Source organism: Chironomus tepperi, unplaced genomic scaffold (genome assembly GCF_022539635.2).
Source record: "Chironomus tepperi strain 1889 unplaced genomic scaffold, CSIRO-AGI_Ctep_v1 contig_127, whole genome shotgun sequence".
NCBI lineage: Eukaryota > Metazoa > Arthropoda > Insecta > Diptera > Chironomidae > Chironomus > Chironomus tepperi.
The window spans coordinates 55,810-73,049 of record NW_027226249.1 but is presented as its reverse complement, the minus strand read 5'-3'; the positions used below and the strand labels follow the sequence as shown (position 1 = coordinate 73,049).

At 32.7% G+C, this 17,240-nt stretch overlaps 1 protein-coding gene across 1 annotated transcript; it reads left to right on the top strand.

Annotated features, from left to right (window-relative positions):
• The first annotated feature begins 12,245 nt into the window (after window positions 1–12,245).
• Window positions 12,246–15,337, top strand: LOC139087541 (odorant receptor 85c-like). Its single transcript, XM_070636376.1, has 2 exons — window positions 12,246–13,415; window positions 15,140–15,337. The coding sequence occupies exons 1-2, from the start codon at window positions 12,246–12,248 to the stop codon at window positions 15,335–15,337; spliced, it is 1,368 nt and encodes a 455-aa protein (XP_070492477.1).
• Window positions 15,338–17,240: the final 1,903 nt, after the last annotated feature.

Below are 17,240 nucleotides of genomic sequence, written 5' to 3'. Positions count from 1 at the left end.
TTGCGGACTTATTATGACTACTGTGTCTGTAATATTGGCTGATATTGGGATATGACCATGGAAGGCTCTGTCTAAGGTGACTATCAAGGGTGTAATCACGAGGTAGATGACTCATCAAAGGGGGTAGGGAGCAGAACATTAAAAATTTCCCAAAACTCCTCTAACTATATCCAACTCATACAAGAATATTCAAAACCTCCTCAGAAAGCTTCTGACTATGCACTTGATGAACATTTTTGTGAAATGTTCGCGTTTGACTTTTTCTGCCTTCGTGTGTCAAAATTTGGCTACGTCCGCTATTTCGTCGAAAATTAGATGAAACTTCTCCCCAAGCCTATTTGATTCCATTTCTAAATAAAATATGAAACCCAATTACTTACTTCCACAAAATATGATTCCCTTTGAAGGCTATAGTGGATCGGATCCCACAATAATCTGTAGGTCTACGTTTTGAGCGGGAGACCTGGAACGAATCCTCACTCGTTAAACTTATAATAGTCAAGAAACGCAAAATACCGCGCAGCTATAGATCTTAAGGTCTGAACAGCTAAAATTGATTTTCTTAAATTACTTAATTAACTATTGAGATGTTCTTGATCTCAAACCAGATCCAACAAGTCAATCAATCAATTATTCCTAATTGTATATCCAAACAACTTACCTTAATTACTTAGCAAATAAAAGTATGCTGTAAATGATCAAATATTCTTAAAATCAGATAGACACTTAACTGTGTACTTGCTGTGTACTTATCAATTAACCTAGCATCTCCAAAATAAGACATATTCAGTTCATTACCACTTATAAGAATCTCCATCAAAACATCTCAAATCATCAACATCTCAACATCAACAAGCACATTCGTCTAATTTTTCAAGTGCAAAATTCAAGCTTTTATGGCAATTTTCTGTTAAAAATATTTCCAATAAGCAGATAAAAAGTTAGTTTAGAATTATTTAATTAAATTAATTGAATTATTTCATTTAAAAATGCTTTTTTTAGAGCACATCAAATTGACTAGCAGTTCCATAAAAGCATGAAATATATCTTATGCTTTAATTTTGGATATTCAAGTGTGCTCATGACTTACATTCCTGCTTTTGTTTTTGAATTCTCTGATGAATTGGGGTTTGCATTTTCATTCCAGAGGTGGTGGTCAGGATTTAGATTAGTAGTGGGCAATCTGTGTCCTGCGGCACACTAATAAGCAGCTGGAAATATTAGAAAATGTCATGAACCGTGTACCGTAAGCAGCTTTGGCCTAGGCTAACCATCAAGGTATGCCGTCAAAAATTAAAGATGCCTCACTATTGGGGAGATTCTTTATTGGAGCAGATTGTGATTAGTTGGCAGCAGGTACTTAACCAAAGAGGGGAGGGCGGATTTAACGAGCAAAGCTCCCAAATTTGGACAAAATTCTTCAATTTGCTAGGGTATTTCAAGACAAAAATTAAAAATAATCTCGGTACGCTCTTGATCGACAGTACGCCTGTTTCACTCGAAATTGATAGACATTCTATCAATCATTGTGGAGCATCACTTAAACTAAGGACATGACAACAGATGCTAAGAACATGATTGTTATTCGATTGAGTCGAAATTAAGTCTAATTTCCAATAAAATTCTTATTAAATTCTTGAATTCCTGAATTTTCGATTTACTTATTTAATTTTCTGGCCGTTCAGTTCAATTGTGATTCATAGTTTCCCTCAGATGACGCCTAAAGCTGGTTCTATCGCTAACTTCCGTCCGCCATTTACTGACACCAAATGCAGTACTGTCTCTATTTGACAGCGAAAAAAACTGCAATTTTCAAGTTTGTTTGCTGTCTCTATTGACAGCTTCTTTCCAGGAGTTCCTCAATGTTCTCCAAAAAATCCAAAATTCCAACCCTGCATAAAACTGCGATTTTGATTTTGCCATAAAAATAATGAGAAAAAATAAATAAAAAAATGTTGCGTGCACTTTCATGACTTTGCAATTTTCTAATTCTAATTTACCTTTTTTTAAATAAATGCACATTTGAACAATAAATTTACTTTTGTTATTTGAAAAATGCAGTAGAGCAACTGAACATTACATAAATTTGTCGTGATTTTTCTTGCATATTCTTGCGAAAAAAAGCACAAACAAAACTTAAATAAATGGTAATAATGTTTATAGCTAAAACTGCATGGAATGGCAAATAAATAGCTTCATTAACTTTTTTTAATGTCGTAGCTGCATAAAAAACTTACTAGATTTTTAGATTCTCGATCGCGTTTTGATTTCGTGTTGAGAAATTTATTTCTTTCCTTCAAAAATTCATTCATAGTTTTATGGCTAAAATTTCCGTTTTTTATGGAATAATCTCGAAAAGATCTACGTTAATTGAAAAGTGAAGGTGAGATTTAATTTGAAGGGTAAAGGCGCAGATTTGGAATAAAAAAAATTAAATCTTTAAAATTTTCAAATTTTTAAATTTTTAAATTTTGTTTTTTAATTTTTCAAAGTTTTGAATTTTGAATTTCAAATTTTCGAATTTTTAAATTTTAAATTTCAAGTTTTCAAAGTTCTAATTTTTAAATTTGAGTTTCGAATTTCAAATTTTTGAACTTTAAGTTTAAAATTTTTGTATTTTAAATTTCAAGTTTAAATAATTTTTAAGTTTAAAATTTCAAATTTTTGAACTTTAAGTTCCAAATTTTTTGAATTTTTATTTTCCAATTTTCGAATTTTTAAAGTTTAAATTACAAGTTTTTAAATTTTTGAATTTTAATTTTTGAGTTTTCCAATTTTTTTGAATTTTAAATTTCTAAATTTCAAATTTTCTATATTTCAATATTTTGAATTTTTGAATCTTGAATTTCAAATTTTTAAATTATAAAGCATTCAAATTTTTGAATTTTAACATTCAAATATTAAAATTTAAAACTCCTCAAAATAAGACTTTTTATTTACTTGTTAATTTTTCTGAAACTTTTTGCAATTTTATTTAACATCTTGAGCGACAAGCAGTCATTAAAGCACCCGGTGCACCCCAAGACATCTCACTTAACAGATTTATTTAACAATTTTTTTTATTTCTAGTGTGGGAAAAATTAGAAAAAAAACAGAAATAAAACTTTTATTTTTATTACGCAAATTTAAATCTCAAAACAGCACAAAGCAAATTCATTTTTTCAATACAAACATTACACTTGATGATTTCAACTTGACGATAAGATATTTATTTGAAATTAATATAATATATAATAATTGCATAAACACATTTTATAGCGTACAGCAATAAAAGATATTGCCACTTAATGTAGGTACTTACTGTATGTAAATTTTTCTCATTGTAATAAAATTAAAGTTTTAAGTTTGTTTAAGTTTTTGAGGTTATCTTGATCCTTGTGGGGAGTTTGGATGGATTTTGAGGTTAATTTTGACTTAGAGTTGCAATTTTATGTTCAATAATCCATATTAATTCACATTCTTATTGCCAAAATAGCAGAAATTTGTTAATCATTCAGAAATTCAATCCCAGGCCTGACTCTGACTTGATACTGGATTTTGACAACATTCCCAAGTCACATCGACCAGTTTGAATCTGATATCATGCCCAAGTCACTATGATCGGTTTGAATTGACACCACGCAAGAGTCAAGCCGGTCTAATACCAAATTTCGGATCGATTAACTGACTTGTGCTATTTGGGTGAATTTTAGGTTATGTTCCATAAATTGACCATCGTTTTTCATCCAAAATCCACGAAATTCCAGCAAAAATCCACTAAATTCCTCCTCCATACTTAGGGTTACACAATAGGGTTACACAATTAACAGCTTCAAATGCTTTTTGCGGCAATGTCGCAAGTGTAAAAAGAATTGCAGAGGCAGAAAATATGAGAAATTGCAGCAATGCATTTGTTCTTGCACTTTTAAAAGCAATCTACACATGTGCGGACATAATGCAATAGTTTTTCAACATAATTGATTAATTTTTACAATATTTTTTAATATTTGCAGACTGTCGTGTGACTTACAAATGTCGGTACAATGTATGCATGCTTAAAATGGCGAGAAATTATGGAAATTTTAATGCTTAAGGCTTGTTAAAGGGTAGAGTGGGTGGGTAGCATGTGATATGAAGATTCCTATGAATGCCGTCAAGCAAGTCATGTACTTAACTTGAAGTATAAATGCACAATTGGTAATTCCAAAAACTTACCGCAATTTTCATGTCCCAAGAGAAATTTTGTCCCTTTTCTTAATTGACAAAGTGACAAATCGCTATCTAAATTGCAGCTAAAAAGCCTTAAAAAAATTCCAAGCATGTTAAAGGAATTACGGCAATTTATTGGATGGTAGCAAATATGTGTCAACAAAGTTTTACGTAAAAACTTCTTTTTATGGATTAGTGGATGTAAAAAAAGTTCATTAAAGTGTATTAATGTCACTCAGCTTGTAAGGCTGCACTTATGGATTATTTTCCTGCATTATGTAAAGTTATTAATGGAATTAAGGTTTATGAAAATGCAGAAAGTACATTTTATGCATTTTTTGAATGCTTTTATTGCAATTTTTGGAATTAAAAATTTAATGAGAAGCATAATTAGAGCCTGTAATGTGTGTCAGGAGCAGTTTTAATAAGGGAAATTAACCTGAATCGGACGAGTCAATCGATACAAAATCCGGTAAAGAATCAGAGTCCGGCTTTGTTTTCTGATCGATTAGCAAGCTAATAACCGATTCGTGCAATTCTGGACTAACTATGAGAGCTATATTATTTTTCAAAAAGCATCAATAATTTCTGGATATTAGAGTTATCAAGGAGAGCAAGACCCCATCCCTTGAATACGCTCCTGATGCAAAGCTATATTATATAGTATACACTAGCTATGCAGTCTAGTATAGGGTGGCCGGAGGATTTATGCAAAATATCGGGGCACTTTAGGAAAAAATCGGGACACTTCTAAGTTTGGCACTATTGGAGTTCTTTTGGACTGCTTTGAGTCTTAATATTCAAAGAACTGTTTAAATTAGGTTAGAAACTTGCATGAAAATGAATAAAATCATTGAAATTCCGAAAGAAATATTTTCAGTCCTGGGCTTGAACCCAGACTTGACCCAGACCTTCAAAAATAAAATGTTCAAAATTTACCCAAAATTTTCTCTTTCTTGAAAACGCTCCTGATGCTAGAGAATAATTTATATGTAAATGGTGCTATGCAGTCTAAGTATGAATTCAACTCCGGATATACCAAGATGAAGTCATCTGTATTTTGAACTAATTACAAAATTATCGTTCGGTTTACTAGAGGATAAAGTACTGAGCAAATTGACCAAGAAGTCACGCAGTGAGTTTAAATGAATCTAGAGCTCAGCGACAGCCATAAAACATTTTTACAGCCAACCACAAAACAGCTAAACACTCGCAATAATTCACTAAATAAATATCATAAAGATAATCTCAACCTAACCATTTAAAATGCAGTAAATCTCTTTGTAACTTCCACAAAATCCAAACAAAATTTTTCCCATCATAAAAAAAACTTCCACGACCAGAGTCTTTGACCTTCATTTACAAAATAAATAAATAAAAAACAAACTTTTACTTTCATTACTGAATTAACAAACAATTTTCATTTTCATTTTGATGATCATTATCAGCGATTAGCTTCTAGCTAAAGCCTACCCACGTTTCTATGTACAATTGTAATTGTTGACTACATAAAAGAACATAAAACAGGCAGAAGAAAAACTTTTTGGTCCATTGAAGATGTTTTGTTAACCGCCTGTAGATTTTTATGACATTAACCATGTATAAATCACAAATTAATGCTTGTCAACATTAATGCTGCTTGATGATGCTAATTTTGACTTAATAAACTTTCTCAATTAACAAGTTTTCTATCTTTAAATGGCCATTATTGGATTTTATTTTTATATATACTTTAAGTAGACTTTTTATATTCACACCGTTTTCACGTGTGAATGTATTGAATTTGTTCAGATTGAAAAATCAGTTTTTTGGATTTTTCAGCAAAACTAAGCACAATGGCAAGTTTTGTTCTGAAGCAAAAAGTTTGTGCCTGGAATTCCTCACCATAATCAAAAAACAGATTTGAAATTGGTTGAGGCATTGCTGAGAAAATCGAAAAATTCGCTTTCTGTAAGCAAGCAAACAAGCAAACAAGCAAACAAGCAAACAAGTTAATCAGCAAGAAATCTCAATAACGAGACATCGTAGAGACTTCTAGTTTTTTGCAATCGATCCGTGCTGCTCTATAGAAGAGCTGATTAGATTTTGGGAGTGGCAGGAGCAGCCGTTGCTTCAAAAAAAGCAAAAAACTTTCGTTTTCATACAAAATTTTAAAATCAATGGTTACCACGATTTTTTGAAACTTTGATCTTAAACCTTTGTCAAGTGAAACTTGGCCTACCCGCTGGAGCCTGATCCCTCAAACATTTGCCAAGCGAAGCTTGGCCTACCCGCTGGAGCTTGATCCCTCAAACATGTGCCAAGCGAAGCTTGGCCTACCCGCTGGAGCTTGATCCCTCAAACATGTGCCAAGCGAAGCTTGGCCTACCCGCTGGAGCTTGATCCCTCAAACATGTGCCAAGCGAAGCTTGGCCTACCCGCTGGAGCTTGATCCCTCAAACATTTGCCAAGCGAAGCTTGGCCTACCCGCTGGAGCTTGATCCCTCAAACATGTGCCAAGCGAAGCTTGGTCTACCCGCTGGAGCTTGATCCCTCAAACATTTGCCAAGCGAAGCTTGGCCTACCCGCTGGAGCTTGATCCCTCAAACATGTGCCAAGCGAAGCTTGGCCTATCCGCTGGAGCTTGATCCCTCAAACATTTGCCAAGCGAAGCTTGGCCTACCCGCTGGAGCCTGATCCCTCAAACATTTGCCAAGCGAAGCTTGGCCTACCCGCTGGAGCCTGATCCCTCAAACATTCGCCAAGCGAAGCTTGGCCTACCCGCGAGACTTTTTATGGGACGGTGTGAATATATCCGCATTGGGTTTCTACCCGATACACTAGTTTGACATTGACATGAGTGAGAGAGAGAAAGACATTATCAAACTGTCAACGACATGCTTTCGTTGTAAGCTGTAATGCAGCATTTTTCAGTGGCATTTGATGGATGGAAAGTGTTTGTGTTGATGCAGATTGTCTGATTTGTGCACGTGTGATCAACTAGACTCAAACTCGACTAAAAATCGACTCAAATTCAACTCAGACTCGACTCAACTCGACTTTAACTTGACTTCAGCTCGACTTCAACTCGACTCAACTCGACTCAACTCGACTTCGACTCGACTTCGACTCGACTTCAATTCGACTCCACTCAACTTCAGCTCGACTCAAATCCGACTCATGCTCGGCTCAAACTCGACTCAAATCCGACTCAAGCTCGACTCAACTCGACTTCCGCTCGACTCAACTCGACTTCAACTCGACTTCAGCTCGACTTCACCTCGACTCAGCTAGACTCAGCTCGACTTCAGCTCGACTTCAGCTCGACTTCAGCTCGACTCTACTCAATTCAGACTCAACTCAGACTCAACTCAGACTCAACTCAGACTCAACTCAGACTCAACTCAGACTCAACTCAGACTCAACTTAGACTCAACTCAGACTCAACTCAGACTCAACTCAGACTCAACTCAGACTCAACTCAGACTCAACTCAGACTCAACTCAGACTCAACTCAGACTCAGCTCAAACTCGACTCAACTCGACTTCAGTTCGGTTCAACTCGACTTTAGCTCGATTTCAGCTCGACTCAACTCGACTTCAGCTTGACTTCAACTCGACTCCTGCTCTACTTCAGCTCGACTCAACTCGACTTCAACTCGACTTCAGCTCGACTTCAACCCGACTTCAGCTCGACTCAACTTGACTTCAGCTCGACTCTAAGCTGCTTTTAAGACCCTTAACTCCCAGAAAATGCGCTATCCACACCACAAACACTCTTCCATACCTCACAACTTCTTGTACATTTCGTTGTCAGTGTTGTGATACCAAAAATAGTCATTCCATGATCTCCAGTTCTCTTGCTCTTTTCTTCTATTGCATAAAGTCATGTAGCATATTATTTAGTTAGTCAGTTTAGTTAATTTCCCCATTTCTACTCGAATCTCTCTCTCGCTCAGCTTTTATTTTCTCATGTCAAATTGTATATATTGCAATTGTGGATTCGGTAATGGTTACCATTCAATGACCGACCACCCAAAGATGAACGCAATTAAAATATTTTCTTTATGCTTTGGCCATTTTCGGTCTTTTTTTACTTCGTTTAAAAATGGGAATATTCAGTCATTTTAATAAATAAGATAATGAGCACACACATAATTTGTGTACACACGAATCATGACATCATCTGACATTTAATTGATTTTGACTGGATGATGAAAGTTTATTTCTTATGGTTTGTGGACTTTCTTCGGTCGGGTCTTCTTTTGTGAGTGAATTGGTGTCTGTTGATGTGGAATGATGATCCGGCACGTGGAATTTTGTGGTATGAATTGTGAATTTTGAAGATTTTTTATGGTTTTAGCTTGTAGAGTTTAAAATTGACTATCTAGAAGTGACAACAATCGACATTGAACGCCGCAGCGCAGTTGTGTGCAAATTGCAAGCAAATTGTTGTACCGTAGACCAAGATCAGACATACGAAGGGTGCCTTAACTCAAAAAAAGTTTGGAAAACACTGATCTGGAAGCATCTCAAGATTAAAACTAACAATCTAGAAGGAATTTGATTATAGAACTGACAATCTAGATCTTGGAGGTAAGCCTCGACCGAAAACGAGCATGGTATGCTAATCATTTCCAAAAACTTCAGCAGACTGGTTGCCCATCTCTGATTTAAAAGCATCATGAGGTTAGAACTGACAATGTAGTTACATTTTGAGCATAAAACTAACAATTTAGAATGATCTTAAGCTTAAAACTGACAATCTAGATTCAAACTTCAATATTTGAGACTTCCTTGGACTAAGTTTGCTGTATCTCTCTATAATGTCATCAGAATTGTCGAAATCAATGTCATATCAATAGCACACTATATATACAATGATTGAGAGATTTGGCTTCGATAAGAATCTAGCCTTACCACTAATACATAGAGGCATTCTTAGAGGACAGTGGTAGATTCACCTATATATGACTCGATACTCTCCAATTCACTCAGTTCAGACACCAAACTCCAAATGTAGACTGAAATTTCTATAACAAACCTTTGCAACAAATTAAAAAATTACCAATTAGACCTCCTCAACGAATTTATATGCATGCCCCTATTGACTCTAATACTTAATTGTAGCAATCTTTCCATACCTTATAAGAACTTCAATCTCTAACAAGATCACATAACATTTAATTAACATTAGCCCAAAGACATTATGTTACCTAATAATTCTCACTTTCAAGCCTCAAACCAAAACATTAACAATCTCGTCTAATTGATTGATTTGCATTAAAAATAAAGCATAAATTGTGAAAATGCAAAACGTGATGTACAAAATGAGAAGTAAAGGAACTGAATTTATCTCTCAATTTTCTTTCTATTTCTCGTCCAAATTAAATTGTTACATTTGCATCATGATCTGCTCCCAATATTCTGATGATGCAGCAGTAACAATTGTCTGCAGACGAGTGATTCAATAAATTACTGACATTTAATGTCATTTGCTGTTTACTACTGTTATGCACATTTTATATTTTTCATATCCAATTGGAAATAGAAGAAGTAAAGTAAAGTAAAAAAAATCATTAAGATGAAAATTTTTCTCATATTTGATTTCACTTTCGACATGCTTCTGTGGCTACTACTGCATCATGTCGTTTCTGATGCATGTTGTACTTTTGTTACAATTGCTCGTGATCAGCAAGTCAAGCAAAAATTTTCATATTCATTATTTTTTGCTGCTGCTGCTGTTGCTGCAGTGACCGAAGTAGTCACATTGAAGAAATTTAAGGAGAGTTTTTAATTTGATTGGTTTAGTCAGTCTGATCCGAGAGTGACGTATGGCCTTCCCTTGTGGAAAAATCTTCAAAAGTTGTCTGAGTAGCACAATGTAGTCATTAGGCATTAATCCGCTATCGTATTGACTTGAGGGTGCTTGAATGGTGACATCTACTTAACGGCTTATATCAGGATATCAAATACAAAACCTTAACAGCACAAAATACTCGATAGGACACTGCTGCATTGCCATATCAACTATAAGACGCAATATAGCCCTGACGGCACTGTAACGGTTGATTTTGACTCAAATTCAATTCAATTTCAGCTTATGTCAGCCAGAAGTGTCTAACAGGAGCCTGTGTCTAAGACAGTCCGTCCTGACAGCGTAACTAGCGACTAGCAGACAAGAAGCGTGTTATCCAGAACAGAGTAAGCTTAAAGCAACACTTATAAGCATGTTTATCAAGTCTATTTAGGGTGAAACAGCAACAAATTAAGATTCTCGCAGGATTTTCCGTTTTAGGCAGGAACCGGACCATGTTCAACCGCTTTATTAACGCTCTACGATTCACAGTGGATCAGGAGGAACTAATCATCGTAACCATCCTCATCATCATTAGCATCATCATCACCATGCTCTTGGCCAGTTAGTGTCTGTCTTTTGCATCAAATCTCCTACAATTCCAACCAACTCCTACATTTTCTGACAAATTCACCACAATATCGTTCCATAGTCAAATTGGATGAATTGTAAACTGTCACATATTGAGCAAGAGACAATGCCAAACGTAATTTAAATTTCCTTTAATTTTAAATATTGAAAATGAATGTAATGCAAAACCAGAAAAGTAAATAAGTAGCCGCTACTGTTTTTGTTATTAAAATATCTTTTTTTTGTATTCCAATAAGGAAATTCAAATTAACAAGGAGATAAATTGCATAAGTTTCAGTTAAGTACAAGTGGACTAAGAATACTTAATAATGTTGAGCAATGTAGGTGGTCAAGTTATGTTGAGCTTACTTTATTGTTGGGTAAATAATCAATATTTTTGAGAATGTTTGGTAAATTTGTATTACGGATATTGAAGTATTTAGTGATATTGCCTTTTTATTTCAAGTCAGGGGTCAGGCGATGGTTTTAAAAATTGAAAATTTCACATATTTTTGGTTCCAAAATTGCAAAAATGTCAAATTTCAACTAAAAATATCCAAATTTTCCTTATATGAACTCTCGGCTGGAGCGAAACTCTTTTTAACTCTAGTGATGAGCCTACAAAAACTATATTAAATGTGAATCAAGACACATGCCTGTCTGGCTTATTGATATATTATTATTTGCTTTGATTATTGTCAAGTTCATGATTTTTTCAATTTAAATAAATTATTAATCACAAAACAGTTTTAAATATTCCTGAAAACGATTTTGTTTGACAATAGCGGTTCCAATATGAATTTCATGATGCATTTTACGAGTTTACCGACATTTAAGCTCATCTTTCAATATTCTTCACAAATGAATATAAAATCTAGCAAGTTTTAATTATTGGAACTCGTGAAGTATGTGCTGATTTTGTCAGTATGCTCATCTGAATGAGCAAGCTCAGGAGTTTACTCAATAAAAATAATTGAGCATGTTGATTTTTGTAAGTTTTCTGTCTATCTATCTATCTCGTCTATGGACCAAAGAAGGAAGATGAATTATCTAAAAGCAGAAGACACGCAAAACTGCATCAGTTTTACAGAGAAATTTATATTGTACCAAGAATAAAGGTTCGGTTTGGTTGGACATGTTTCTGGAAGATCTTTTGAAGCTCCAATCAATAAAACCTTTAAATCTGATTTTACAAAAGGCAATCGATCACAAGGGTGCCCCATGAACCCATCGAAAGCTGATATCAAAAGAGATGGTAATGCACTTGGCATCGGTAATAGACAAGCGGTTGCCAGCAATTGAGCCAGTTTCAGACGCAAACCAAAGGAGGTGATGAGTCTTTACAAAAAGCGGAGTAAGTAAGTACTCATGAGCATGCTCCTTATCTGTCGTGGGTAATTCAATTAAAACGACCAACATTCAAGGCAATTTAAATAAACCCTCAATCTCAATCTCTTTAAATAATATTTATTGCTTTATAAAATTTACATGAAATTTCTAATGTTAAGGTCTAGACCAATGACTCGTAAATTTAATTTCAAATTACATATTACATCCAGTAATGACATAACAAACCAAATATAATTTAATTCTTCAAATATATCAAAATACATCAATTTGGCCTCACTTTAGTGATGACTTTCAAGTCAACATGAGGATTGAAAATTTCCTCCGCGATTTAAAGGAATGGATAAGTCCAAGTAGCAATAGAGTCTTTGATTTATCTCAAAGAGATCATGAAATTGACATAAATATGTTTGTGGAATTTCCAGCAAAGATCTTTAAAGTCACTCAATTAGATTTTGATCATCTTAAAGGCTCAGAAAGCTTCTCAGTCAGGATGAAAAAGTTGGCAATTTTCATCTTTAATGTCTGGAATATTTTGACATACAGTGCATTAGTCATAATAGTCTTACTGCGGTCACATGAAGTTGTGTTTGGAATATCCCTAGCACTGACATTTATGATGATTGTTATCAGGTACACGTCGTACTTTTTCAGTCGATTTGAAATTGCTGGAATATTGGAATCATTAAGGAAGGAATATCCAAGTGAAATGACATATGCAGACATCCTTAAGAAATATATGAAGGAATACAAAAGATTTGAGCATTTATACTCAATGAGTGTCCCGGTTCCATTTACATTGTCATTTTTGGATACATTTGTCCGTTACATGTTTATGAATGAACGAATTTTCTCACCAAAAATGTATTTTCCGTTTAATGCGACTGATCCAAAGGTATATCCATTTGTGATTACTTGGGTATATGTAGCTGAAATAATCATATCAATCCTGAACTTCTCGGACCTGACTTTATTGTTTGGAATACTTGCGTGCATCTCAATGAGATTTGAGGTTCTTGCTGAGAAGTTTAAGGACCTGAAAATCATAGCTGACAAGAGCTTATTGAGAGGAATAGTCAAGCAGTTGAATGAGGAGCACATCATGCTTTTGGACATAACTTCAAAAATGAACAAAATTTTCTCACTTTCATTTTTCTTCAGCTTAATTATGAGCAGTGTGTCGATGTGCTTTTTGGCATTTGAAGCTTCGATTTCTAACAGAATTGATCATGTCTTTTTTTACTCAAATTTCATTGCTTTGACATTATTTACGATGTTTTTGCAATGCTATTATGGACAAAAGATAAAAGATACAAGCTCAAAAATTGCATATGGTGTTATTGAATGTGGATGGGAGAGTATGACTGATAATAAATTGAAGAAAGACTTGTTGTTTGTAATGATGAGAGCACAAAGAGTGACAAAATTGACTGTCCTTAGTTTTGGTGATGTAACGTTTGAATTGTATGCAACGGTGAGTATGAAGTAATTTGAAACAATTATCAAACGATAAATGCCCATATTTTGTCATGGATTTGAAACTTTACAATTTTCTTGGTCAACAAAAATTGTAGAAATTGTGGAAAAATTGTCAATCTAAATTTGAATTCTTCCTTTTTCAGATTTTATCAAGAGCTTACTCGTTTTTCACCATTTGTAGACAAATTTATTTGGATCTTTAAATTCTAATAAAGTACATATATTGTGTAACATTCTCTCCCTCCCACTTAGAGTATTATGAAATAATTGAAATATCCCCAAAATCTAGTAATAAATTAGATTATGAAGTGAATAATCTGAATTGGTTTGGATCAAAATCACAGCCTGTCACAGATTTGCATTTGCTGCATATTAGAAACTTAAACACGAAGTTTAATATTTGACGAGAAAAAGCTTTTAACATATCCATTCCATAATTATGTATAACAAATTAAGCAAAGTAAATTAAATCAAATGAAATAAAGTTATGTCGAAATGAAATATTCAAAGTAGGAATTTAAAAGAATTTGTTCATAAATTTGACTTTATAAAATTAGACGTAAAAATACCAAGAAATTCGATAAAACCTAAATATTCTCAGCAAACTTTTAATCAACAAATTTAATCTCTTTATCAAAAATTCAGTTTCAAATTTGGTCAAACTTTTAATGAATTCAAATGTCGCAAAGTTGAAAATAAATTTTGAGCTACAATTTTAAGGTTTAGTTAAAGTGAACCTTTTGCCAAAATATGTCATTGAGAAATATATTAAAATGTTTCAAATTGAGAAATGGAAGTAATGTAAAGCTTTTCAAGAAAATTGAACCAGCAAATGTTGACACATTTATTGCATTTCCAATGACTTTGTTCAGGAAAATTGAGCTAAAGTTCGGAATTTTTGAAGATCCTGAATCAAGTCTGCAAAAATTCAAAAGAATTGGATTCTACATAACCAATGTGTTCAACGCAGTCCTAGTCAGTGCTTTGATTACAATTGTTCTGGTCAGTTCCTATAATATTGTATTCGGAATTGCCTATACTTTGACATTTATGATGATTATTGTCCGCTACACGACATTCTTCATAAATCGATCAGAAATAGCTGAAATATTGGATATTTTAAGGAAGTCATTCAAAACTGAGCAAAAGTATGCAGGAACTCTGCTGAAGTATCTCAAAAAAGTTAGACTAATTCAATATGGATATGCAGTCTTTGTGCCTACTCCGCTGATTCTCTCGGCCATCAAAGTATTCTTAAAATACATTTTATTCAATCAGCGTCAATTTGACCCAAAGTTTTACTTTCCGATTGATGCAACCAGACCAGAAATATTTCCATTTGTTTATCTATGGTTTTATTGGTCAGAAATAATGTCGGAAGTGATTAATATAGCGGATATGGGAATGCTGTTTGGCATGATATCCTTTAACCTGGCTAGATTTGACATTTTGGGTCAAAAATTTCATGATCTTTGTGGACTTTCTGATGAATTATATTTCAAGGCAAAACTTACAGAATTAAGAGCAGAACATGAGCTGCTTTTGAAGTTGACAGCACAAATGGACGACATTTTTTCACCTTCTTTTTTCTTCAGCATCGTCATGAGCTCATATTCAATCTGTTTTCTGGCATTTGAAGCTTCAATTGCTGATAATATTGATCATGTCATCTTTTATTTGAGTTTTGTGGCTGTTTTATGTTTCACGATGTTCCTGCAGTGCCTTTATGGACAGAGGATTAAAAATTTGAGTGCGAGAATCGCACAAAGTGTCTATGAATGTGGATGGGAGCAGATTAGTGACTTTAAATTAAGAAAGGACTTAATTTTCATCATGATGCGAGCTCAAAAACCAGCAACATTTACAATTATGAATTTTGGTGAAGTTACACTTGAGCAGTATGGAATGGTAATATAATTCTTAGCAGACAATGAGCATACTCACCTAAATAATTGTTCTCTGAGTTTCTCAATCTATATAATTGAAGATGCTCCTTGTCGTTTCTGAAATTCTTGTGTATTTTAGGATTTAATATAATTTTTTCAATATTTTATTCAAGGTATTGTCAACAGCTTATTCTTACTTCGCTATCTGCAGACAGATGTATTCTAACAATCAATAAAAAATATCTCAAATCCTCGAGTTTAAAGCAGGTCGAGTATTTAAAAGCAAGAACGTCCCTGTTTGATACTATTGTAATGTTTTTATTCAATTTGGATACCAAATGACCCGTAATACCCTTAATTATTGTTTGAATAACGTCACATACGATGAAATGTATAGAATGAAGGTTTTAGATCTGCACAATCAGGATGTGTTGTTAATTTTCGAATATTTTGCAAAAACAAGTTTGCGTCGTTGTTGACTTTAAACAAATTGACTACTTAAATTTTTGAAATTTTAAAAAAGAATACTATGTGAATTTGACAAGTGTGCCTTCAAAGAAAGTCCAAAAAAGAATAAGAAAAAAAGAAAAATTAGAATTTTTATTGCTTTCACTTCATTTATTATAATCAATGTAATTTTTTAATATAAAATATTCATGTCTCAAAAATGTCAAATAAAATTTGAAAGTGCTTTTTGTATACCATCATTAGTTTAAGGCTATTCGTGGTACGAACATGACATTAAAAGGATTTATTGGGTTTCTCTGATCAGGAGCATATTTGAATTATTCTAAGTTGAACCTGTTGAAATTGTCAATAAATAATAAAGAATGCATAAGTGTAAGGCGTAAAATGCGATCTGACTTGTTGAATTCAAATATATTTAATATATCTCTAAAAAAAACTTGTAAATATTCATTTTGGATTGATATAATTTTGAAACAAATTATATAATTTGAAAATTATAAATACCTAGAACAATTCTAGTTATTTTAAAAATTGCAAAAAATAAACATTTATGTGTAACGGTCAAAAAATATTCAAAATGACGATCAAGAAAATAGAAATCATCAAGTGGGCAACAAAATTTTATTTACATACAACAGATGGCGACACTTATTTCGAGTCATGTTGTTGATTTTCTGTCTTCAATATTTTTAACTTTATTATGTAAAAATAAATTTTTATAAAAGTTTAGGAAATTTATAAATTATTTAAAGCAATTCTATGAAATAAAAACAAAAACTAGTTTTATTAAAAAAAAGGCAAATAAAAGCACATAAAAAAGTTAGAAAACTGTTATAAACATTTTATTTTAAAAATATAGAAAAACTTTTATTAAAAATCCAAATTCATATTTTTTAACAATTCTCTAAATTCACACAAAAGGAAATGATTTTCATTCTCATTTACTGTAAAGTTATATTGATTATTCACCAAAATCAAATCCATGATGCATGAAAATCATTTATTAAGTTCGCGAATACAATTTTTTTTTCAATTTTATGTAAAAAAAAGATTTCCGCGTAAAAATGCTGGTTTTCCTTTATGCATTTATAGTAACTGTCTGTTCAAACACATATAGGTATGTAGATTTTGAATCTTTTTAGCTGAATTTTTAGAGAAGAAATAAGTTGATGGATGTAAAATTTCAAAATGACCGTTTTGAATTTTGAAATTTAATTATTTTAAATTTCAAATATTTGATTTTTTAAAAAAATTTAAAAAAATAAATTTTTTCATATTTTTTTTTAAATTTTTTTTTTAAAAAATTTTAAATATTTAAATTTTTAAAATTTATTAAATTTTTTGAATTTTTAAAAAAAATTTTTGAAATATTTTGAAAATTTTCAGGTTTTTTAAAACTTTTTTAATTTTTGACATTTTTTAAAAATTTTTATGATTTTTAGATTTTTTAAAATATTTTTTAAATT